The sequence below is a fragment of the Thunnus albacares genome, chromosome 7, assembly GCF_914725855.1.
Source record: "Thunnus albacares chromosome 7, fThuAlb1.1, whole genome shotgun sequence".
NCBI lineage: Eukaryota > Metazoa > Chordata > Actinopteri > Scombriformes > Scombridae > Thunnus > Thunnus albacares.
This window is the reverse complement of record NC_058112.1, coordinates 10,760,822-10,786,714: the sequence shown is the minus strand read 5'-3', so window position 1 is coordinate 10,786,714 and position 25,893 is coordinate 10,760,822. Positions and strand designations below refer to the sequence as shown.

Below are 25,893 nucleotides of genomic sequence, written 5' to 3'. Positions count from 1 at the left end.
TTTTATGTCATAAAAACATTTTGGAGGGGTCTGTGTTTATCTGAAATCATCCAAAATATGTCTCATGCATATTTACTCCATTCATTATTACTTTTTAAATTGCAGAAGCCTGTAGTCACACTGTGAAGGTTAGTCTGTTCCAACAGCTGACTAATATAAATAAATATATATATATATATAAAAAACACCCTGCAGATTTGGGAGCAGAGTGTCAGTCCACTGGTGTCCACTAGCTGCGTCTGGGTGTGTGTGTGCGTGCGTGTGTGTATGTGTGTGTGTGTATATGTGTGTGTGCAGATCCCTCCCTCTCCTTCCTCTCCTCTCCCTGCCTGGCTCCAGCTGCTGTGTGCTGCCGTCGGCCTGCCCTGTCTGCCTCTGAGCCTGCCGGGAGTTTGGGGGGGAGAAAACCGTCGAGGGAGAGAGCGAACGACCAAAGGGGGTGATAGTGTGTGTATATGTGTGTGTTGAAGCGTGCGTGCGTGTGTGTGTGAGCGCGCGCGGGTCCAAACTGGAAACCACTACCAAAAAGCGCACACATTGAAGTCGACTTTAATGCGCTCCGGCTGGCTTGTTGGCACTACTTTCCAGAGCAGTGGATACGGCGGAGAGCTCTGAAACTTGCGTGATTGTTTTTTTCTTCTCCTCCTGTGGTAGCAGCAGTGCTGTTGAGCTGCTCTACTAGTTGAGTGGATCCATTGGTCGCAGCAGGATTGCGCATTGGCCCTGCTTGTACATACACCGCTTATCCCGAAGGAAGAGGAACAATGAAGGACTAAACGTTTTCTTCTTGCTCCAAGTCGAGCTTGTTGCAAAGTTAAATCCGTTCATAGTGTCATTTTTTTTTTTTTTTTTATCTCGCGCTTCCTTTTTTTTTCGTCCTGTGTGTGGGATGCGTCGGCTGCTGTAGGATCCCCCCTTGTTGACAAGAAGAAGTTTACAACAAGCTCCGGACACTAGCAGCCAGAAAATGTCCACGCCGAGGTTCAAAAAGGATAAAGAAATCATCGCGGAGTACGAGAGTCAAGTAAAAGGTGAGGGAGAGTGACATGTTTCGCTTGGAAAATGTGCTTGTTGGAGCCACCGGGAGGACGGGAAGGGACTAATTGGGACCAGGCTAGTTCATCACTGCTTGCCAATGAGTCATAGCTAGTGATATGGTGTGATACATTGGGGAGGAAAAAAAAAAGAAAAAGTTGGTAATACTTGACCACTAGTAGGGTTTTACTGCAAGGCAAAGAAGCACACATGAAGCCCAAAACACCAAAATCCTCATATAACTTGCATTATAGTGATATTACTTTACAGGCTTGGTCGGATTGAAAGAGTTTTATGCATTGAAAGGGGGATGAACTTAATTAGCAAACTAAAAAGATTGTTAATTGAGTTCAGCGGAGGCTTTTGTTTGGTAGTTTTGCATGTGAAAGCCAGTGAAAGTGCTCAACAGATTCACCAGTAGCCTTGAAAAGATATCACTATCTTTCCCAGATATAGCCTGCTGAGTTCAGATTGTATGTTCAGGCTGGTTCCAACCTTGGTCCATCTCACATCTCACTGTTGAGTTGGTTTGGTGCCTTTTTTATGTTAAGCTGATGTGTTCAGCAACCTGTTACCATTAAGGCTGGTGACTGAGTCGTGTGAGACTTTGTATTTACCGCATTGCTCCCACAGCAGGATTATGCAACTGAAGAAAGGAGGAGCACAAGTTCAGACAGAACACCTGTGTGAAGATTCAGTGTATTGCTCAGGGGCACTCAAGAAGAGCTGGTGCTCACGGCTTGGGGCCCTTATGTACACAACTGTACCGTCTCCGTTTCCCTCTTAATGTCGCAATGACACACTCACTGCTATGTGCCTTGATCTTAGGTAGATGATTTAGAGGTGTGCAAGACTCCACAATGATGCCACCCTAACTTATCTTGTCTCCTCTGTCTCCTTAAAGCCTCCCCACACATGCAGAGTAGAGGTAGCTTATTCCCAGACAAACCAACACAGGAAAGAGGCAGTTGCTGCTCCAGGGTAACCATGGGGATTTGGCCCCTAGCCAACCAGCTCTTTTCTTCAGCGCTGTTAGCATGCTGAAATACCACCTATTCAGGTCCCTGTAGCCAACCTTAAATCCAGAGAGAGAAGGGTGGGAGGGGAGGGGAGGGGAGGGGGGGAGGTTAGCGGGGGTCGGGGGCAGTGCTACTTGAGGAATTACAAGATTGCATGTTCCTGAGTAGAAGCTCTCATTTGCAAGAAATGTTCAGCACCCCTCCTTCTCCCTGTGAGGATGACTAAGGGCTTTCGGCCTATAATAGTGGATGATGCACAGTCATAGGGGATGCTGAACAAGAGATGACAAAGCCCTCCCATTTGTCATGCAGAACCCAGCGGAGTAATAACTACAACCTGATGCTGTTGAGTATAGCTGTTGCTAGATTGGACCACCGGAGCCTCAGTAAATCAGTGTGAAGTTATAGTTCAGAAGATGCAGATTTCAGTTCTGAGGCTAATGCACGGAGGCTTGTCATGGACTGTAAATATTTCATTGGTGAGAGTTGATACACACAGGTTGTGCTCAACTGTTTGCATAAAGAACTGTACTTGTTCTTTTTGCATGGCAAATAACCTGCGGGTATTCAGTTTGAATTCAATTCAAATTTGTTTTCTTGGACAAAGACATTTTTTTCATCTTTTGTGTTCCATTTACCATTGACAAATTATCACTCGGCTGTAGTTTAATTCACTAATTAGCCACGGAAAAACATTATCTTTCATATTTTCATGCACAGCATATTCATGTCTGCAAAACTTAGTGTGTTTATGCTCATTGGCAAGCATAACAATGAGAGTCTTTGGTAGGTCAGATGACTACTGCAAATGCAGACCCTGTTTGTTTTGGAAAAATAGCTGTCAGCTTGGATACAGCTAAGATGCGAGTGGTTAGTTAGCAGTGGAAGAAAATGCTTAGTAATAAGTGTTAAGTCAACATTAAGTATTCTGTTTCAGCGTAGCTCCTGATCTTGCAGCTGTAAAGTGTTTTTATGAGTTGAGAGTTTGGCGTGATAATGAGTGGGATCACATCTGCAGTGGAGCTGTGATAGCCAGAGGCAGAGTCTGTTGAACAGACACTGATTACTCAAGAAGTAGAACAACAAGCAGCCTAGGAAACAGCCTGAGCTGATGCATGATCCTCTGCTCCGCATCTGCTTTGTCTCACAGTGTAAAAACTGGTCTAATTTCCACAGTATTTCCACATGTCTGGCGGCCAGTTGTGCATCACCTTACGCATTGAACCATAGCCTGAAGCCTCTGTCCTGATTGTGACAGGGGACGTGTGCACCGTCTGCCATCATCCAGCTATCCAGCAGTTATGCATATTTAGTGTTACAGTCCTCTTTTTTTGTATTTTTCAAATCGTTTTTTATTCCTATACTCTGTCAGTATTGATCAAAGTCATGATAGCGACAGTGTGCAGATTGTGATTGTTATTCAAGTTGGTAGATGTGAGGTGTTTCATGTCTGCCTGCAAGCTTCCCCACAATGGCTAACGCTACTGTTCTCAGGCCCGACTTGTCATTCAGCTGACATTCACTTCTTAAGTAGCCTACCCTCCAATAGCCTCCCACAGATGAAATGAAAATGGATGTCATTTAGGCCATTCAGGGAAACTGTGCTGTTACTGAAAAAGCTCTCTAGCATTGGGATTTAATTCTTGCTAATTGTTGAGTCGATATGCACACCGAGGCTGGGCTTGTTTTGGAAAAACAAAAAAAAAACATTAAGAAGATTGGGTTAAGACAGTGGAATTTGTTTGTGCTTTATAGTGCACATCGGTCACAGTCAATTGAAGTCATTTTAAACCAGCGAGGGGAAGGTTGTGGGTATGTCGGCATTCTGTGTGTGCCTCTGTTTCTGTGGACGGGTGGAACAGGGCATAGCGACTCTCTCCCCTGTTTTGTCTTGGGCAAAGTGTCGGTTTGATGTCAGGCTATGGCTCGCTGTTTGTGACTTGGGGGTCGTGACTCTGATGGCAGGACCCCTTGAGCCTCTGACAGGGGTTCTCTCCCAGATCATCATAAAGGCTGCCCCCTTTGACCTGCGTTCACTGCTGTTTGAAATCAGAGTCAAGCCCCTCTGCATACTCAAAGAGAGTGGTCTGCTCATGTTTGTATGCAGGGGGATTAAAGGGAGGAAGCTGAACTGAGGTGGTATGGCTGTGATTATCTTTCAAAATGATAATATTTGTCTGGCGGTTAAGAGTTCTTTGTTTATGTACAGTAGTAATAGTGGGAAATAATGCTGTCCAATCGTACGGCAGAAGATTAATATGTATGTGTTGATCATTGTCCGTTACACAATGTGTCACCAGATGATGATAGTGTGCTGAAGCTGCCTGCTCTTTATTTAAAGAAGGCTCTTCACTGTACCTGTGGCTCATCTCACTCAAAAAAAAACATTTTTAGATGATAAAACACCGGCAATGCTTTAGAGTCCTTCAGCAAACAGTCTCTGCAGGGGAAGAAAGACAAACAATTCAGTTGCAGTTCAGTGTTTTCATGCACCAACATTACATTCAATATTAAACATAATCATTTTAGGTCAGAATACTTAACTAACTGTATATTTATGTTCCCCATGTCAGAACTGATTTGTAATTTACTGATTATTGTTTTAATTGATTATGTATTTGCTAAAAATGGAAAAAGTAATGACAAATAAAGATCACCGAGCCAAAAGTGGCATCTTCAAATTGCTTGTTTTGTTATATATGAAACTTTTGCCAAAACGGGCAACTTACACAATGTATTGATTATCAGAATCACTAGTGATTAAAATCTTTCCACAGATTTATGAATTGACTCCCTTTGAGAATAGAATGGTTATGAAAATGAAGGCAATTGTCAGACTCCTGTGTCCTTATGTCACCTTCGCCTTCCTCATTACCAAACACTGTCAGTTGTGAGTTGGAGAGGATGTGCGGAGCTGTCACTATAACCTGACCTGACAAAATGTGACCAGTCACATTTTGTCCCATTAACACCATGCTGGAGCCACATGATGGAGTGCCTCCCTTTGTATGTACAGTCATCCGGAGATGTGTTAGTAGTAGTAGTAGTAGTAGTAGTAGTAGTAGTAGTAGTAGTAGTAGTAAAATAGGATACCGGAAGGTGAATGACTAATAACATGTGAACCACTGCTGTTTTCAATAGCCAAAGTACATTAATTAATCCAAACAGCCATAATATGTTATGTCAAGTAGCAGATTTAACTATTTTTGGCAACTATTTTACACTTGCTGCAACAGTTAGCTAAGTTTTAGCTCATGCTGGTCAGCCGATATCTCTGTCCTAACAGCTTCTCAGAGGTGTTGATGGAGGTTAGAGGTTGAGAGACTAATGGAATCCCAACGCCTCTTGGAGCACTTCTTCAGAGTGTCGCACACCATTCACACACTTACCATCTGTTTTCACTACCCCTCCGTCTATAACTGTGTGCGTGTCTCTAGTGCATTTCCACTTTGTGGTATGGCACAGGGTGTGGCGTTGGTGCTTGTGCACCAGCATGCATGGGTGGGTGAATGGTTATTGACAGGACCATCTGTGGCCACTCACCCCTTTTTGCAGTTTTAATAAACTCTGCTGAGCACAAGCAAGGCTTCACTTTCCCTGCTGTGCTTTTCAATGAAGCCACAAAGGCTACTGGGACATTGCTGCAGCCCTCCGACCCCTCACCTCCCCCTCAAAAACCAACCCCTATCCATGCCCCCGCATCCCTGAACCAAAGAACTGAAATTCAAGTGGCACTGTTGCAATTGAAGACAAAACAAGAACCTTGGTGTATTGTCTCCAGTTGTAACTGACACTGGTGAATTCAGTTTCTTTCCAGAAAGGATCCAATCAAACCCACTGCAGTGTGACGCTGACTGAGGCTGTTCTACCTGTGAATGAATCATGCAGAGACTGAGAAATAAGTGTATCATTCTTTTGACCAAGTTGCTGCACGTGCAATGTTCTGCTGCTATTTTCTGTCCCATCTCTCTGTTGGTGGTGTTGGAGCTAGGGGCGTACAGAGAGCCCAGTATTTGTATCTGTATTTGTTGAGGCAGCAAAATTATTTGTATTCAAATAAGTGGAAATGGGCGTAACAAACCTGTTTTTCTTTTTCGTTACACGTATAACTTTAGGATATTAAAGTGTTAAAATAAGTGTTTTTCAGTAGACCATTTTGCGAAGGAGGGTTCCCTCATCGGGTCTCAAACCCTGGACCATGTACAACTACGCTGACCACGCTGCTAATGCTCAGCTCTGCCAAACACACAGACCTGCAGCTATTTATAGGCTACATTCATGAGGAGACAGTGGTAAACTCGCTATGCTACGAGTCTCGACCTGCGCGTTATTTGATTTTTTTTTTTTTTTTCCTCTCGATAACAAATAATTTAAAAAAGTATTTGTACGAAATAAATATTCGTAAAAACCCACTATTTGAGCTTTTCCGAATACTGGATCCGAATTCGACTCCCCCCACTAGGCAGGGAGAAGGATCCCTGTGTGGGTGCGGAGTGGCTGGTAATGAGCTGGATGAGATTCAGTGTGTAGCTCCACTGCATTAGCTAATAGAAGGTACAGGGTGTTAATGGAATTGGACTACGCTCAGAGAGAAAGTACGACAGAGGAATTAAAACCGAAGGGGGAAAAAGTGACATAAAAGGGAGGGCTGAAGGAGGATTTGGGAGAGATTTTGGCTACTTTCTGGACAACTTTAATTCCTTTCAACCACTGCTGGGCCCCAAGCAGATGGACAGACAGTCAGGCAGACAGACACAGTTTGACCATCAGGCCATGCTGCTGCCTGCCTCCCAGTAGGACTGGATTAGGGGGAAGGAGATTGGGGGATGGGAAAGGATGGTGTGAGGTCAGTGCAGGAATAAGTGAAGGCGGAGGTCATATAAGCTCCGACTTGGTTGACTTGTTTTAATCTGCGTCTGTGTGTGTTCAACAGATTCGTCTGCCGGTTGTAAGCCGTTTATGCGTTTAGCGGTGCCGAAAGCTTTTTAAGATGAGTGCAATCATGCTATAAGTGAAGTGTCTTGCTGGTTCTTGTTTCCTGTCTTCACTTAAACAATGTGACATCTGTCACTTTAGCTTCCCTCTTTTGCTGTGTCAAAGGTTTGACAGGCCACGACAATCTGTCCACAAGCTGGGGTTTGCTGCTCGGCTCAGGTACGCAGGTCTTGAATCAACCTCCTGGGAACTATAGTTGAGTTGTACAGTCATCCATCTACTCCCAGTGGCAAAGACTCACGGTGCTCAGTGTTTGTTTAAGCAGAATACTTTTTCATGGATAGGTAAATACTTGTTTCCTTTGTAAAAACCTTTGTTGCTACTGAGTTATTAACTCATCAGATCAATTACTGATGTGCTCAGAGAGAGGCGTCATAGTCACTCACTGCTTATACATGCGCTCCGCTAATTTGATTATGCAAGGCAGATCTTTGATTACTGAAACAGGCATTTTAACACCACAATCAGGTCATTTTACTCACGTTAAGTTTGTAATTGCAGTAAGCATAGCTATATTACCAGCTGGCTTACTTATCAGGTTTTTGAATTACTAGGCATGCAGCGATACTGATACTGACCTTATGAAGTGAATCATGTATTGACCATGACGTGACTGATCCACATTAAAGATTGTCTGTCAATCCGACTATAAAAAATGTGTGTTTCTGCAATTCGTTACATTCAATCGGTCACAGTGGACTACTGACTCAGTCTTTTAGTGCCACTGCAATCTCACATTTTGAAATATCTTGTCCAAAACCCAAAGATATTTATTTTGCAGTAATCTAAAAACAGAAAAGGAGTTAATACATAAGCTGCAATTTGGCTTTTTTATTTGAAAAATGAGTAAACTAAGAACTCCCACCTTTGTTCCACTTTCTTGCGTGGAAGGAGATCTGGTTCTGTGTGATATTTTGACTTCATTAGAGCACTGAGACATAAACAAACCCAAACCTAAAGTGATAAGAAATGCCTTTATATAAAAAAAAAAAAAAAAAAAAAAAACCACCCTGAAATGTGGAGTCTCTTTAGTAACAACTGTAGCATTGTGTTCACCTTATCTGATCCTGGGCCTTAACTTGTGCCTGTATGTCTCTCTACTTCCGACTGCCTTTAGTTGGCAGTCTTCCCAGTGTTCCTGAAATAATGCAATTCAAAACAATCAAATGTTTGGCAGGAATAACAAACCCAGCAGCAAGTCAAGCCTTGTCTGCGTCCATCAAATGGCTAGTCATATTTCCAGCACCTGACTAAGACAAGCCAATCACATTAGCGACTTTCCGTGTCGTAGGAAAAAGAAAAGACTTGTTCTCATGAGAGCTTGAAATTTTGTCCCCAGCGCTACATCTGCCACAATTTCTTGCAGAATAACCCAAAATGCTGCAAACTGCATCACATTTTTTTCCAAAGCCACTGTAAAGTCACTAGTTTCTGACCTCAGTCATCACACCACACACACACACAAACCTCAGATCCTTTTGGGTCTGATAAATGTGAAGCAAAAAATCACAGTTTACATGAAGTGTAAAATTTCACACACTATCTCTTCCAAACAGTTCTCCCCTCCACCCTCTGCCGTCATCTCTCTCCCATTCACCCTTAACACTGATGAACACAAGTTTAATTTACTGATCTCGTGACTCCTCCTTGTCCCCTCCCCCCCGTTTTCCTTTCTTCTGTCTTGACCTTATGACCCGAGGGAAGCAGCCTTTGAGGCAACTGCCCCCCTAATCAATAACCAAAGACCACCCCTTGAGGGACGGCTGCCATATTGGCTGACTACCTTAAGGAGAAGTTTTGGGGAGGGGGGGGGATAGTATTATAAAAAGCAGCGGTCAATGAAATGTCAACTGAAGGCTTCTTCCCCTTTTTGTGTCTGTAAGGCTGATTGATAATAGCTTCAAGCCAAGAAGCCGGCTCTGTTTAATTTGAAAATATAATGCAGTCTGGCTGCTGCGGACACCCCCAAAATGTTCTTCACTGTTTCATGTGGTCACCTCTCCCTCTGTTTCTGCTTCTCTCGGTGCATGCGGTCTGTTTTTCGTAGTGCAGTGAGGAGCTGGGAAGAGTTTCCCATGGTCTCAGTTTATCAGCCTCACAATAAAGGCTCATTGTGGGTTACTGCGGGAGGAGGCCAGCCAGGGCCGAGTGTGCAGCCACGACTGGTGTCTGAGCAGCCCCCGGGCAAGGTCTTGTGAGCTCCAGCCTGAACTCTCCTCCACCCTCCCCCGAGATGGAAACCGAAACCATAGCTGTGGTTCGAGGATACGAGGGGTGCTCGGAAATTTCAAAAAAGAAAAAAAGAGCCATTTTCGGATAAAGATCTGTCAGCCGTGTTCTTCCGCTGCTCGTTGTGTCCGGCTTCCAGTGGTCACACATGATGAAAGTTTCTGTCCTTTTCATTGGTTGTGTTATGCCCCCTCCTCAAAGAGATTTCCTCCATGGCTAACAGATCATTTTAAACAGTGAAATAAACTGAGGGTGACACATGAATTTATATTTATAGTTTCCTTTTTTTTATCTTTCGATGCATTTGTGAAGCTTTTAGTTCTCCTGAAAACTCTCCTTGCTGCTATGCAACACTGGTCAACAGTTTCCATAAATAACACAATTATTTTATTGTCATGAGACCTGAAGTCATGCGGTTATTATGCAATAGATGAAACAGCGGATGTTTTCTTCGTATCCTCCTCTTGCCTGTGGTTTACCGTCAGATGAAAGAAAAGAATCCACCTGAGTCATCAACTATTTCTAGCACAGTTACACATTCACACACACAGCAGTCTAATTAATAATAGGATTTAAGTGAAATGCTACTGACATGCAACTTGTGGTATTCATTTTCTGTCTGTGCTGCCCCTTGTCTCTGTCCTCTCACTGAACCCCTACTGGAGGCCCTTTGTCCAGCACAACTTGACACTCTGGTCACCAAACCTCTGACCTCTGCTCCCTGACCCGAGTCCTCAGCTCTGCCAACTCCCTCCTCTGTCCTATTGGATGGGTGTGCCGACAGCAGGGATGGCGGATGCCCAATGGCCATTCAAATGAATAATTAATGAATGTTCAATCTCATGTTTTTCACATTTATACTGCGTACTGCGAAGTAACGATTAACTGGCACACCTTTTCCTGGAAATAAAAGCCCCCTTTTGCCCAAATAGTTTCAGGAGATATGAAGCTACAGGAACTAAACCTTTGCTCATTACTGTTTGGATTGTCAGTACACGTGAAGATCTGTGAAGGTTAGGAAAACTAGTCTGTTGACGGATTTAAAAAATGATTTTTACGACACAATTTTCACACAGAAGGAAGAAGAAACAGTCGTGCTGTTCTTTGTATATACTGTGGAGCGACTTTGATGTTTGAATGAAAGTAATGAACAGATATATTGGGGACATGCAGAGATGGAAAAGGATACTGAAAGTAGGGAAGTGTTTTATGTTGTTTTTTCAACTTTTGCTTTAGTACGTAACTGTGATGAAACAATCAGCAAATGAAGTTATGTTTCTTTTGTTCACTGGCTAGCTCTCTTGATAGCTGCTGTCTCTGATTTGCTCATTCCTGGATCATTAGAAAGTACTGCCCCCAAATCAGCTACTTTTTAAGGAAACTATAGCAGAGGAACTCAATTTAGTCCCTGGTCACTCTGGTTGAAACACAGGTGAGGTTCTTGAGGTCTTTAAATGGTTCCTGGACCATTGGAAAAGTTCTTGTGGTGGAAACAAGCTGTTAGTATTTTTCCACAGCGCACTTAGAAACTAAACTTGCACTTAAAAAAGTAATTTAATGCTTCTGTTATCATATTTCCATCTACTGATTGTTTCAGTGATGTCTGAAATCCTGTTAAGGAACCGGCCTGGCAAAGCACAGTAGCACCGCATGTAGCTGCAACTGAGTTCTTGGAAATCTTAGTCGTGTCATCTCTGTTTCTGGGGGATTTTTTTTTTTTTTTTTTTAGGTTAGGATGAAGTAGAGCACATTCCTCTCTGCAAGAAGTCCCTGCAGACTCCTGACAGCCCATTTTATTATAGTTTAATAGGAGTGGCATGGGCTGCAAAGCAAAGTTAGTTTTTTAGATCAAACCGGTCTGGAAATAGAATGAGTGTGATTCTGTACTGCTCTGCCCCTTTTCTCATAACCCTAAGTAGTCTATCTGACACAAATGGTCATTAAGAAAATAGTATAGAGGACACTTTTTATCTCCCTCTTAATTATAGATTATGATCTGCTCTGAGAGCAGGCTGACAGAAATTGCTGAAGCACCATTGTCGCTTGGGAATATGTTTAGAACAATTCAAAAATGTCAGCACTGTGTGTGTGTGTGTGTGTGTGGGTCTGCATACACTTGCTCAGTCAGCTGCTTTAGCATGGCCACAGACACTGTGGACATGCTTCATATATCTCACTTTTTAATCAGGCAATGTGGAGGAAGCTACCATCTCCCCTGGGGTCCTGTGATTTGTCCTGGTTAATGGCGTGTCAGAGGTGTGTGATGCATGGCAACCTGGCTGGGTGTGTGGCACATGCATGACTGGACCGTTGTCTCTCTCACACACACACACACACACACACACACACACACACACACACACACACACACACACACACACACACACACACACACACACACACACACACACACGCTCACGAAAGGGTGGCCTCTATCTCCCAGCTCTGTGGGAGACAGAAAAGAGAAAGCCCCAGTCTTGCTCGCTATAGTGTAGAGAAACAAAGAGCAGTGAAAGCTGATCTGTCTGTTCTTTTCTTCTTCCTCCCTCTTTGTCCCCCGCTCTCGCACTCTGAGCAGCTGCCCAGAGGTCGATCCCATCCTCTGGCCGCGCTCGGCTCAGATCTCTTATGGTAATCCGAAAGCGTTGGGCGGATCTGTGTGGTGTTGCCTCCTGCGGGCAAAACCGGCGTTCGGTTTCACCTGTCCAGTCTTGTCAAGTTTGTGTTCGCGCAGGGAAGATGACAGAGGCTTTTAATGAGAGATTCTGATGGACATCCTTAAAGTAGAAGACATGTCATCTCAGCGCCTGAGAAACTGCTCTCAGAGTCCGTCACTGGTACTTAGGAAAGTGGGGGAGGATTGGCCGTTAAAGCTTCCCTCAGGGTAGGTCGGAGGAGATAACAACACGTAACCCTCTGTCACTTCCTCCGTATTGGCTTCCACTGTAATTATCTGGAAATGAGGTTTTTGTGAAGCCTCCTCATTTTCTCGTCTTCTCTGTGTGTGTATGTGTGTGTGTGTGTATGTGTGTGTGTGTGTGTGTGTGTGTGTGTGTAAGTGTTGAAGTTAGTCATGTTAGCCTCTGCCCTGTGAGGAAGGGGGCGGTCATTGTGGACTTCCTCATTCTCTGCGGCTTGGCTTTCACTTCAGATACCTTGTTAGAAATCACCCCCGCTGGCTGTGACCAGGACTGTGACAAGGGGACTGATTGGGCCTCAAGCGGCAGTACGGGATGCGGTTGGGTCGCTCAATCTGAAACCTGAGTGAGGGGAAAGATTAGGATGTGATTTGAAGTACAGTTACGTCTTCTAAAGCAATGCTGGGTGAGGAAAAAGACCTAATAAAGATTGAACTACTTACAGTATATTATGCTTCCAATCGTTAGTAAGTTGCTTGGCTTGCACAAATCAACATATTTTAGCTACAAGTTAAAAAGTTACACGTACAAATTTATGCTTCAGATAAAAATTAGACCTCTGTTCTATCAAGTGTTGATACAACTGAGAGTTGAGAAAATGTGCTCTGTTGCTCACATGTTTGAGTGAGTAGCTCTCAATCTGACATAAACATGTCATTATCCTCCTCCTTCGTGCTCCCCCTTTTCTTAAGATTCCTTTGTCAGGTGTCACGTTTAATGTGGATGTCCAATCAGTGTTGATGGTAATTGTAGTCAATTGAAGCAATAACTTCTTCAGTGTGTGCTATATCGACCGAGAAAGCTGAGTTTTCCCACTCATGGAGCCCTACCAGCAGTGCCTACATGTACCAGGATGCATTGCGCACAAGCTGCTTTCCCTCAAAATGCAGCCACAGCCTCGACCTCTCTGCACTGCATTTCTTCGGCTGTATACTCTGGCTCCAATAAATACGGCAGAATATCTGAGTCAGCCAAAACACTGTGTAAAATGTATCCTCGTCCATAACATCCTCTGCACTCATATTATGGGATGCCATTTTCGCTGTTGGAAATGTAGCTAGTCTGCAATACAACCGAAGAGAACAAGGAAGTTCTGTTTTTGAGTGGCATCTACAGCACACCCCGTCAAATGACGACGCCGGTGCCAGAAGAACAACAGATTTTGCAGCTGTGCTCCTGAGACACAGAGAACATCGGCAACAACAGCAGGAGTTTTTCATACCCCATCCCTAATTCTGATAGCTAGAGATAAGGTTGAAAATTGACGAAATGATCCTTTTTAATGTTTGGGGGGAGAGGAATGTAGAGCAAATATTTATCCACGCCTCAGTTTAAACCACTAAACTCAGCTGCACTGCAGCGGGCTGTCTCGATCAAGGCAGCCTCATTATTATGCCCTCGCAGTGCGACTTTGGCCTTACAGATGTTGTTGCATCAGACAGAGCAAAAAAAAAAAAATCAAATCCTTCAGTACAGCATTAAATTCTCTCTCTCTTTTAAAGTTTGCTTTGAGCTGTCAGTTTGGTTAGTCGCAGCTCAAGAAACACGGAGTTCTACTTAATATTTTGTTCGATTTTGGGAACGTTTGAAACTTGCATGATAATAAAATGATAATGACTGCAGGCTTAAGATGGTCCCTCTTTCTTTGGCTCTGATGATTCATTTACAGCTCTTAATCAGCCATTAAAAATGCATGTGTGCATATTTGGTTGAAATGTAGCAGTGTATCATATCAGCAGAATTATAGCTCTTTGATTTTAGATTATGCTTTAACTTTGAAGTTCGGCTCTTGGCAAAATCTCAATGGCGTTTTCTCGTGGCTTTTGGAAAAGACCCTTCACAAATGTCTGATGGTGGGAATCAGCTTGAATATATATTTGTATTCATTCGGTGTTTGCATACACCACTAATTATAATACCTTTAAAATTAAACAGAATGATTGTGCATACATAACCATGGTCAACAAGGACCATGGTTATGTATGTATGGGACACTGTGCATGGTATCATTATTCATAAAGGCTATCAGATTTGGCTTTCAGCTTAAACCACAGCCCTCGGGCAACCCCCCACCACTGTCTTCCACCTGCCCTTAATTCTCTACCCTCAATCTTCAATCCCAGCTTTAGCGCACCCACCAATGCACTTTATTACTCAAACCCCCAACATACCCTCTTTGCCCCAACCCCGTGCCCTCAATCCCCCAGCCTGTGACCAGTCAGCCTAAAGGCCAAAGCGTGCCAAGTGTGGATTTAAAGCATGTCATATTGATGTGCTTGTTCAGGCAGGAGAGTTATTTATAATATAGGGGTATATACTTCGCTTTGGTCTCTGATTAAACTCAAATACTTTCCACATTTGTGTGGCCGCAAAGGTCCTCGTGATGTAAATCTCAGCGTCTACCCGTGTCTGCGAGTGTCTGCATGGATTGTCTGCATATAGCTGAAAGTTTATGACTGTACAGGTGGACTGTACGCATATACATATACATGAACCATGTGCTCGTCAGTGGTCTCTCTTTTTTTTTTTTTCCCTGCTCTGCACATTTAGTTGCAGATACAGTCCCGCAATAGTATCTGCAGTTTAGATCTTTTGAACTCCTTGGGTGCTTCCCAAAGAATTCCAAACATAAAACTTACTGTATTTATAAAGGTCGAGGTGATTTGATTCAGCTCAAATAGCTGCCAAAGTGTGGTTACCAACTGAAAATGAATTTTGACACATTTCAAATTTGTTCTCAGTATGTTCATGGTTTTACAGCTCCAAAAACTGTGCCTATCGTCAATGCCGCCTCAACTCTCAGGTTTTTCTCTTCTAGCCTCCCAAAGGATGAAAGATCTTTTCATCCTCTCAGAAATCTTCATATTGGATCTGTGCACAAGAAAATGCATTGGTTACTTCCTACTTCTGTATTTACAGAGAAAATATCCTGAAAAAGAACCAAATGTTTGCACATCCACAGGCCTTTTTGTTGATTTTTGATTTTTTTTTATTTTGATTTGTTTACACATTTGCAAAAGACACATATTGATGTACACAGAGACAACAGAAAAATGTGATGAGAGGTGCAAAATCCCTCAAAGGGGCTTGAACAGGGCGCTCTCCAAAACATCCTCACTCAATTAGAAAAGCAGAAGAAATATTCAAAGGATATGCTAGCACTGTCAATTGGGGGGGGGGGGGGGGGGAATCAGTTGAAGAAGATTGGTATATAATCGACCAGAACAACAGACAATCTAATTACAACGGAGAATAATCCCATTACACTATGTATTAAAAGTCCCTTCTTTTAATCAAACTGAGGTCAAGAGAGTGAGAAAGATGAATAGAGGAAATAGGAGGCGGACTTGATCGGACTCAGTTGGCCTCAGAGACCTTGGCTCCCAACTCTCTTATCCTCCTCACGGGACACCAGCTGTCCAGATACATCAGGTGTTTGATCTGCTTTTACTCTGCTCCCCATGTCCCTTTTAGAGCTGATGTCATCAGCTGTGCTCAGAGATGACCACGTCAGGATAGCGAAATGATGCTCAGCTTAGACTGAGAACATTTTTCTGCAATACACAAAGGAGCCATTCCCATTACTAAAGTAAATAGATTGCTTTAGCTATTTGTCAACCGCACTGAGACAAAAGTAGTAGTTGTTAGTTCGACTTGATTCTTATGACAAAGATATTAATAGACAGCAAACGTTAAGCTGACTGAGGTGTTTGATTCAGCACTGTGAACATTAGCAGGCAAACTCTCTCCTTTAGTGTTAAGTTTTAATGAAGCACGTTTGAACACCTCTATTAACGTCCTCAGTATAGAGAACTGCAGCAGTTTTAAGTGTTTGCTTCATTCTAGTCTCAATAACACTCAGACATCTCAAAAACTCTATGTTTAATGAAGACTGTATATTCCAGCACCTTTTTTGAAGGACAACTCTTATATCACTCTACCGTTCGTGCAAAGAGATCACACTCCACATTCCCCAAAGTGACTATGTTTACACGAGGCTGAAGCCATCTCCACCAGTGGATTATTTCAGCTGTCACAACTCTGAGCACCAGGTGGGAAAAGATTAACTGTTTTTCCTCAGAGGAGTTTGAGGGAAGTTTCTGCTTTTTGTACACACTGTTTTCAGCCCATACACAGAAAAGTTTAAAATAGGAGCATAAATGCCTCCTTATGCTAGAGTGCTTTTCTTCCATTGCCCCTGTTGCCACTGGTAGCGAGAGCTTTTATCTTTATGCCATCTCTTTGTCATGCCGTTTATGGTCAGCTACCTATAAACTGTTGTTCCAAGGCCAAGAGTTTACTCGACTGAACTAAGAACATTTTCCTACAGTCTGTTGATGTTGCCGTGTTGCATTTTTTTCTGCAGTACTTCTGCTCATTTATGCATTATGCATGTGATTTCTGTCTCATGGAACTCCTCACTATTGTAGAACTTCTCATGACCTGCGAACCCTTTTTGGTCAAATGTACCATCATTTACTCGCACAGAAAGATTGAAATGATGACAGATGGGAGCGGCAGACACACACACACACACACACAGAGCATGACGCTAAACAAACATTTATACATCCTACTAACACTCACGAGGCTAGCACACAAGGACGCTGTGTGCTACTTGGACTCTAATTTAAAGGCATTACCCTAGTAATCAATACTGCCTGTGTGTAGACACAGTTGGGTTTGTAAAAGTATTTTTAGACTATGCTGAATGAGCATGTGTGTGGTGTGTGTGTGTGTGTGTGCGTAGAGTGATAGTATAAACTTTAAGCTTTGTCTCAGCCAGCTGCTCTTTTGCAGATAAGACGTGTTATCCATCTTTTTTGACCTTGAAAGTAGCCTTGTCTCTTAAAAAACTTGTCCCGGGAATATCTGAGCAGGACGCTGGAACTGATTATAAGTTTTGAAAGTCTGTTTCATGGGTTCCAGCTTTTTCTTTTTTTTTTTTTTTTTTTTTTTTTAAAGAGTCTTGTTAGCAAATGTAAAGCCTAAATTGAATTTGGGGATATTTTTTTTTCTATTTTGTTTGAAGTGGGAGATAACCAAGATGAAGCAAAGAGGGACAAAAAAAAAAAAAGTCTACCAAAACAATCCTTCGATTTACAGATGAGGCCGAGAAAAAAGCAACAGATGGAAGCTTTTGTGTACAATTGAGAAAAGACTCCATTGTTTGTTGTGGAATGAACACTGACACTGTGCAGTCGTGCTAACTTTCTTTTCCCACCAGTGAAATGTTCTGTCCATTAAGAACACGTCTGTATGATGCTTTTGTCTATTTGCGTCGCCTTTATTGTCTTTGTCCTTTTTTTAAATCATGGATTTGTCCTTTCTGGTGCCACTTGACCTATCTCTCATGCATCTGAAGCAGGTTTCAGTTTACTTAAAATAACAATATAATAATATGAAAGAAGCCAGAGTTGGTCCAGGAACAGTTTTTACTGTATACAGAGCTTGAAGGCCTGACAACAAAATGTGAGCCACTCTTCCTTTTTTGTCAGAAAGCTTACTTTGTTGCCTACTTCTGGCTCATGAGATAGTGGAGCCCTCAGTCCTCCTCTTTAACACTTTTCCAACTAATAACCGGCCTCATACCATTTCTGCCTCCCCTCTCTGCTTCTCTTGCTCCCTCGCTCTCTCCCCCAGCGTGCTTTGCAGCACATGTCCTTGCCTCTGGAATTACAGGCCTGGTCTTGAATAGTAGGGTTGTTCCTCATCGGTCCCTCCAGCTCCTCTACTGGCTTAACCCTATCAAAGGCCTAGAAACCACACATCCTGTGAGGTGCTGTTTTTTGTGGCGGGGCGAGGGGAGGGGCGCAGCAAGGGGTGGTCAGTAACGAGAAGGAAAACACATGAGCAAAGGATGATGTTTTTTTTTTCTTCGCCGTTTAGTGGATACAGAACAAATCAGGAAGGAATGGCTGATGTTTCCCATGTTGGTTTTTGCCCTTAATTCAGGGTAGCTGTGCACCCCTGTGATGTTAGTCGTAATGTACTCCACGCTGCAAGATTGAGGTTGGCTGTTGCTCTTTCTGTCTCTGGCACACACGTGCTGGTTGGCTGACTCCTGAAGGTGTCATCAATCACTGACCCAACCACAGAAAGAAATGAGTAGGAATCAAACAACATATCAGCGGAGATAAATCTCTTCCCACCCTACTGTTGGAAAGTAACCACATACACTTGTGTTTGACAATGATTTACTTTTCACTCACTCTACATTGACCGTTGTGGGCTTTATAGATGAAATGTTCTCCATATGTTAACATTATGTTGTCAGGAATTGACCGTTTGCTAAACTCTGAGGTGAGCAGTGATTGTCCAATCATAGCACAGTGACCATAACTAAGCACAACGAGTTTGTCAAGCTTTGGATTTCTCTCTTCTTAAATTAAAGTGATGCTTGATGTCTGAAGAGTTTAGAGGGTGGTGTCTTTTTTTTTTTTTTTTTTTTTTTTTGCTTGTACTAAACCAAGAACAGAGCAAAAGTGCAAAGGGATGGATCAGCATTACATCGGCCAAACTCATTGGTTATTCCTCATCCTCAAATTCTTTTTTCTGGTAAAGGTAAAGGATATTGTTTGAAAATACAAACATTAAAGCATAAATATAACAAGTGTTTTGTGAGTCCAAGTATGTTTTCCATCCAAGGGTTAGCTAGGAAGGAAGGAAAAACATTTCAATGTGTTTTTATTTGTAACACTGTACTATAATACTATGACTAACTGTCTGTTCATGAACAATGCCGCTCCTCATCATCAGCTGGTGAGGATACTAACTTTTTGTCAGTAATGTGCAGCTTCAGCCTCAGTCTTAACAAATTACAACAGAAGTTATCTCAGGGCACTTTTCATATAGAGCAGGTCTAGGCCTTCCTCTTTAGTTCACAGAGACCCAACATTCCCCCGTTAGCAAGCACCAGGCGGCAGCGACGAGGAAAAACTCCCTTAACGGGAAGAAACCTCGAGCAGAACCGGGCTCTAGGTGGGCGACCATCTGCCTCAACCGGCCGGGTCGAGAGAGGAAGTAATGATGGAGAGCGTGTCTGCAGGACAAACCTTGATTAAAGCACAAACCATTAGGAGCTTCCTCGTTACTTCACTGCTGTCTGGTGTTTGTGTTTTTGTTTGTGTTCTTAAAGCTGCTCCTGCATTAACATATTTTTGAAGTTCACAGTCTCCCTTCATCTACTGATCTTTTTTTTTCTTAGAGTCATGAAAAGACGGATTAAGCTAATATTACCGGCCATTTTTTTTTTTTTTGGCTGGTATTTGTTTTCATTAAGACGAAAGATGAAACATTTGAACAAGAAAGGGAGAATGAAAAATAGCCCCCAGGTGTGTTTCCCCTTCCTCTTCTGCGGTTATATGTAGAATTCATCTAGGAGAGCCGTCCGCTAAAATTACATTAAGGGCCTAAACCTTTCTGAAGAGTCTGAAGGGAGTCATGGAGGCAGGCTGTTTTTATGGAGAAGGTGTGTATAATAAGGAAGACTCGGGGGGGCTTTAACAGAGACCTCTGTGACACTGGGACTGGTTTGTCCAAGCTCCTGAGTCAGCAAGCCTTTCTAACCTGAATGATTAGAATACTCTGCACTTGAATGAAAACAAATACACAATGTTCTTAATCTCTTGTTCATCATATTTGCTTGCATTGTGCTTTTTCAGTGGACCTTCTGCCTTAAGCTCAGACAAAAGCCTGAACTTGAAACCCTGAATTGAGTTGAGTTGCTTGGCTTTGATTCTTGGGATGCAGTTTTCAGTAGGTCAAGGTTCAAGGGAAGTTGAGTGCACATACACAGACACAGACACACACATAACTAAAAAAAAAAAAAAAAATCATGGTTAGGTCTGTATCCAGTTATTGTTGTGCAATTCACGGCAAAAAAAATGGAGAGTCTGTTGGATCAAATTAAGAGTTTTGTTTATGATCCATGACTCTTTTTCTCTTATTGTTTGGTGGTGCGTTAGCTGGGTGGTCCGTCTCTGTCATTGACACCTCAGCTGTAGCTATGTACTGTCATCTCTTCCCCACTATACTTTCCTCTGGCCCAACGGTGCCATGGTGTCCCGTCTGCGGGAACATGTTGTCATCCGAGCTGGCAGCGGGTCCAGCTGGCTCCGGGCCACCGATCCTGGTCCCTGCCCAGCTCTTGTGTCTCCACGTTGCTGTGTGGGAAGACAGACAAAAGAGCAGGCCTTTAAAATAGAGGTGTGCATACTGTGAAGGAAGGCAGATGTACAAACACATCGGGTAAATAGACAGCTGGACAGAGAGACAGACAGATGGCGTAGGACAGCAGCTATGTAGATCGTCTGGATAGAGACAAACAGGTGGATGGACAATAGAGACAGGTAAGCAAACAGACAATGTGGAGACAAATAGATATGCATACATTTTTTTTCAGGCAAAAATACCACATATTTCACTGTTTTCAGCTACTCAGATGTTAGCTACTTTTTTGTATCAGTGTAAAGTGAATATTTTGAGAGTTTGGACTGTTTTTAAAAAGCATTTTCTGTATTTTATAGACTTTGCTTCATTAAAAAACCATAATGAATAGATAAAGCAATAATATAAATAATAATTGGTTGCTTTACTGTAAATTTGTGTGCACCGCTGTCTCACTGAAGTCAGTAAATGCACTGATGACCTACAGACAGGAATAAGCATCAGTGTTGGAGAGCAGACCACAAGCGCTCTGAGCACCATCAGAGACTGCTGACAACACATGACCTGAGACTAAACTGTCCAGTGTGCAGCAGAGGGAGACGAGTGGAGAGCAGAGGTCAGGACATACACACACAGGAGATTCAGGAACTGAGGGCAAAGAAGGTGAAAGTGACAAAGCTGTCATATGGATCCGTCTTCCCCCTCTGGAAATGTCTCAGCCGTCTGTTCTGCACACCTGCAAAATGTAATGGACTCAAGCCCCACACAGGTGCACAGTCTGAAGTCTACCTGTTTGTGTTGAGGGTGCATGCAGGTGCGTAGGTGAGGAGTCTTATTGTGCAGCTATTCGTTTATATGCACTCTCTGTCTCTCTCTTTTCTCTCCTTCCCGCCTCCTTGGGGCCCACGAGGAGGGAATATATCCACAGTCTCTTAGAAACAACCCCTCCTTCAAACGCTTATCACCGCAGGCCACATAACTGCTCTGCCATTCTTAAGGTTCATCTTTCAGTGTTTGTATTATTCAGGTCCCTGCTAGCATGCTTCGGTTTCTATTTGGTTTCTGCGAGGGGAAGTAAATATTCCTATAGATGAAAGCTTGCGCGCCTCGGTTCCAGATGTTTCTGGTGTGGCACCCTTTTTAAATGGCATTTATCTCTTCAGCTGTCTGACCACAGAATTTTCATAGTATTGTTACCCCAAACAAACATCCCAACTGTAAGAGCTATAGGCTTGCCCAGCCAAGTCTTTTGCCCGAGGTTAGTTTTGTTGAGAATGAGAGGCTGTCTTGACATATGAGCTTTAGCCCCTTTATCTCTCCCATCACTAATATCCCCAAACAAAAGCACAAAGGCAGGCCATATGCAAGGCAAGGTGTCATTTTTCATTCGGAAAAGTTGAAAAAGTTTACATCCGAGCTGTTCATACTCTGCCCAGTATAGTTTTTCAAACTTCAGTGTATGGGCTAGCCTTTAAATTAAAACATGCTGAGGGCTTTTGCCCGGACTGGTTTTCAGTATACAGATTTTTTTTTTTTTATCCCTCTTTCTCTCTTCTTTCTTTCATACACAAGCTCCCACACTGGTCCCTTTAGGGCAGCAGACAGAGCAGCTGGGTATGGTGTAGAGATGAATGAGAAAAGTGGGTGAGGTCTGGCCAAGAGACTGAAAGAGATCAATGTATTTCGCACAAATTCCATTTTCTCTGATGTTGAGCCACACAGATGTAACCACTTCCCATCTTTAGAGTTGCGTGTCCACATTCTACCACTGCGTGAAGCGTTTAAGTGGAGGTGAGTCGATCATTTTATCCCCTGTTTTGTTAAGGATAGTCTGCTGAAAATCTATTTTTTGAGTATCAAATTCTCGCCCCGTATAGGCTTAAAATATGTCTGAAATGTGCTTGCTCCTTCGCAGAGGACAGCATCTGTAGTCAGCTTTGACTCACAGCAGCTACAAAAGAATTCCAACGGCGACCCAGAGTTACAGCAACAGAAAAGACCAAATGCCCATGGAAACTATTCAAACAACTTCTGAAGTATCAAGGCCTGATCACATCAGTATTTGAATTGTTAACATTTTGTGGTTAAATCAATTCATTGCATTTGGATTGTTGCAATTAATGGATTCGCTCAAGGGTGTGAAGTGAATTTATACTGATTTTTGGCAGCTTTGATGAACTTTGACATTGTGCCGTTGACCAATAGCAAGCTGTCTTGACAGTGTTAACCTCTTAGGGAACAGAGGGCCGGAGATTCCAAAATGGAGGAAGCTTTAATGGCTTATTAGCTTATTTTTTGCTCCGTAAAAGAGGAATGGTTTGCGTAAACTGTGTTACGTGGGCTAACTAGCTTCCTAACAGACAATTGGCAAGCTTGCTACCCGAGATAACCTTTTCCCCCTTCATTAACTCTTTTTTTTTTTTTTTTTTTTGTTGAAATGAAATGATGTAGAATCCAGAGAACAAAATGCCAAAAGGGAGTAAATGGCCCAGTACAGAGGAAAAAAAGAAAGATGCTCCGGAGACCAAGTGTGTCTGACTAGCTCTAGACCAGCTGGCTAGAGTGTTAGCGGTTTGGCAGTTAACAACAGTAGTTTACAAACTAGCCCAGTGAGTAGTCCCACATATTTCACAAAGACACATGGGTGATTTTTCACTGTGTTAATTCTTCTCTCTGCATTTGATCTGCATACTCAGTATGCTCCTAATATCCTTGCATCGCCAATAATTCAATTAATACATTACCTCTGAGGAGGCTACAACACGATGACTAAACTATGAGTGTTTGGAATATACTTATCATGTAGGGCAGCCAAGTGAACCACAGGAGTGTTTTGAGAAGTTTTTATGGAAGTTTTAATAAGCTTTGACGGGACTCCATTGCAATCCCATCACTGCTATGAATCTAAGATGATACACCTGTCATCCTATACGAAACTACACATTTTTTTTGCATCACTTTTCAAGTCTACAGGGCTTATTTGACACCCAAAAGGTTTAGTGTTCCTTTAAGAGGGTACACACATTAACATACATGTACAGTACCAGTCAAACATTCGGACACACTTTCTCATTCAAGAAAATGGGAAGGTGTGAAGTTTTGACTGGCACTGTATATATCAACACACTCACACACAGAAGCAAACCCACCCACACACACACACACACACACACACACACACACAAGCACAAGCACACATACAACCACACACATCTCGGCTGGACAGACTGGTGTCCAGATCAAACAGAATGTCTCGATGTTAACCAGCAGCTGAACAAACAGCCCTGCCTCTAAAGTGTGCTTACTTCTCCCAGCATTCAGCTCCTCGCTCTCTTATTTGGTTTGGATCAAAACGATGGTCCTCACAGGCCACCGTAATGTCAGGGGTGATTGATCTCCCTCCTGCTTGCTGTAGGCCTCTTGTCTGTAGGGGTGTTGCCTTAGCAACTGTGAATTTTTGGCTCATGTTATTTGGCAGAGTTGAATCTAATTGGCAGACATTATTACATTTCAGTTATTGAAATCACACATTTTAAATATTACCTCGTTAAACGGGACTGACACAGATTTAAGTGTTTATTTTGCCCGCTTAGAATCGTCTAGTCTCACATCTGTTTTTTGACTGTTGGAGTGTATTGTGTTTGAACAGTAAGCACGGTTAGCCGGCATGGCTGAGCTGTTTCTGAATCAGACTATAAAAACCAGAGAGCAGGAAGGAACCTGAGCTCTTTAGGTCTGCCGCCCACAATACTCCCAGGCCCAAGAGAAAACACAAGAAGTCAAATCACAGCCACTACTGCATTTCCTGTGTGTGCGTGTGTGTATGTGTGTATTGTAGTTGCTGAGAGAAGCAGCGGGTGTGTGTGTGTATAATCACAAATTTTTTTGGTTTACGTCTCTGTCCATGGGACCTGTTATGTTGTGTGGAGGGGGGTTGTTTGTGTCTGTGTCAGAGGAAATCTTAATTTATGTGACCCAGTTGCAGTTCATAGTGTTTTCTTCCTCAGCAGTATGGATGTGGCAGCAGTGACCAACAAACTAATTTGCCATTGTTGATATGTTTCTGCATATGTACCTCTTGTAAGCCACTTCACACAAGTAATGCCATACTCCTATTAGATCATGAAATATCCCAAAGGACATTGGTTCAGCTCACAGTGTTTGAAAGAAACAGGGGATTATGGGCCAGGCTCTTTTCCACCGTGATTTAACAGTCATTCTCTGGATCGCAGTAGTCTACAGTACTTCCATTGGAACACTCTCTGTGGTTTTGGAAGCTGCTAACATGTCAGTCAGATGTTGTAATGGGGCCCACATTGCCAGTTCTGTAATATTTTGAGATAAAATGCTTTAGCAAAGCTGGCAGTATGCTGTGTGTAGCTTGGCTGTGATCGGAGAGAATCTGCTCTGCTTTTTTTTTTTTTTTTTTTTTTTTTGGCAAATCTATGTTTCTTCAGACATACCTGACTATTCCTCAGGTTGTAACTGTGTCCCTGACAGCTTTATTTTAACCTAAAATTGGATTTGTCGCCATTTCAGTGCTTTATATGTTTCATCACAGACTGAGACTGTATTAAACATGCTGGTAAATAAAAGGAGATAAGGACATTAGTAATATAATCTGAGTAGTGACGTAATCTCAGATGATAACCACACAGGAATCGGTGACACACTTCAGCGGTGAAGTCCAGATCAAGCAAAGGGGGTAGTAAGGTCCAGCAATGTCTCACATACCAAGCACATGATGAATTTCTTACTGGTCCCACCAACGTAATGAAGTCATTACAAGAATACCATGTGACTTAGCGGTAGTTAACAGCAGATTATTTTACAAGTACATTGTTTGTGACTTTCTGGGTCATGATTCACCGACCCTTATGAGTCAGGATGTCAAATGTAGAAACTTGTCCCATCTGGGAGACTCTTGAGGGTGCTACAACAGTCATGATGTGGGACATGTGACCAGTGGATGCAGTCTAGCCAAAGCTAGGGTTAGTGAGGTAATATTACACTGGTAGCCAACAGGCCACAGTTGTGGGTTTACCCCATTTTGTTTTAAGAGTTTTAAAAAAAAAAAAAAAAAAGATGAAAAATAGTTATGTTTAGGTATAAAATGGTTGAATGAAATAATGGACCTGGAATTGTTTTTGGTTTCACTTGAACTTACTGGTACAATTCAAGAGGGGTTTAGTATTCAGGACCAAAATACAGCCTGTTGTAACACACCACCTGAGGGAACAGTGTGACCATCTGTTGACAGTACACAATGGGCTTTCAGTGAATTCCTGGATACTTGTTTTTGTGCATTTTAGTAATTATACTCACAAGGAATTTTGCTGTGATGATTGGAGACTCTCACTGGCAACTTTCGAGGCCAGTTGTGTTATGCGCCCCTCTGATGTATCTGCTGAGGCTGATCACTTTGCTTTTTACAAATCAAGTTTGTACAGTTCAAGTAGCATACCAAAAAGCCTTTGTCTAATTCTGTCGGTCACATGACGCCTTTCAGTCCCTCAAGTGTTTCCCCA

At 42.7% G+C, this 25,893-nt stretch overlaps 1 protein-coding gene across 4 annotated transcripts in view; it reads left to right on the top strand.

Moving 5' to 3' along the window:
* Positions 1-255: 255 nt before the first annotated feature.
* srgap1a (SLIT-ROBO Rho GTPase activating protein 1a) overlaps positions 256-25,893 on the top strand; it is an 85,523-nt gene continuing 59,885 nt past the window's right edge. For 2 of the 4 annotated variants that reach the window (XR_006404198.1, XM_044356788.1), the window contains exon 1: positions 260-1,031. Coding sequence is in view for 3 of the 4 variants with exons in the window: in XM_044356788.1 (XP_044212723.1) it covers positions 968-1,031 (64 nt within the window). In the remaining variant the exon portion in view is untranslated. Of the gene's footprint in view, positions 1,032-25,893 lie in introns of all 4 variants that reach the window. The other 2 variants (XM_044356789.1, XM_044356787.1) reach the window with 2 other exon arrangements.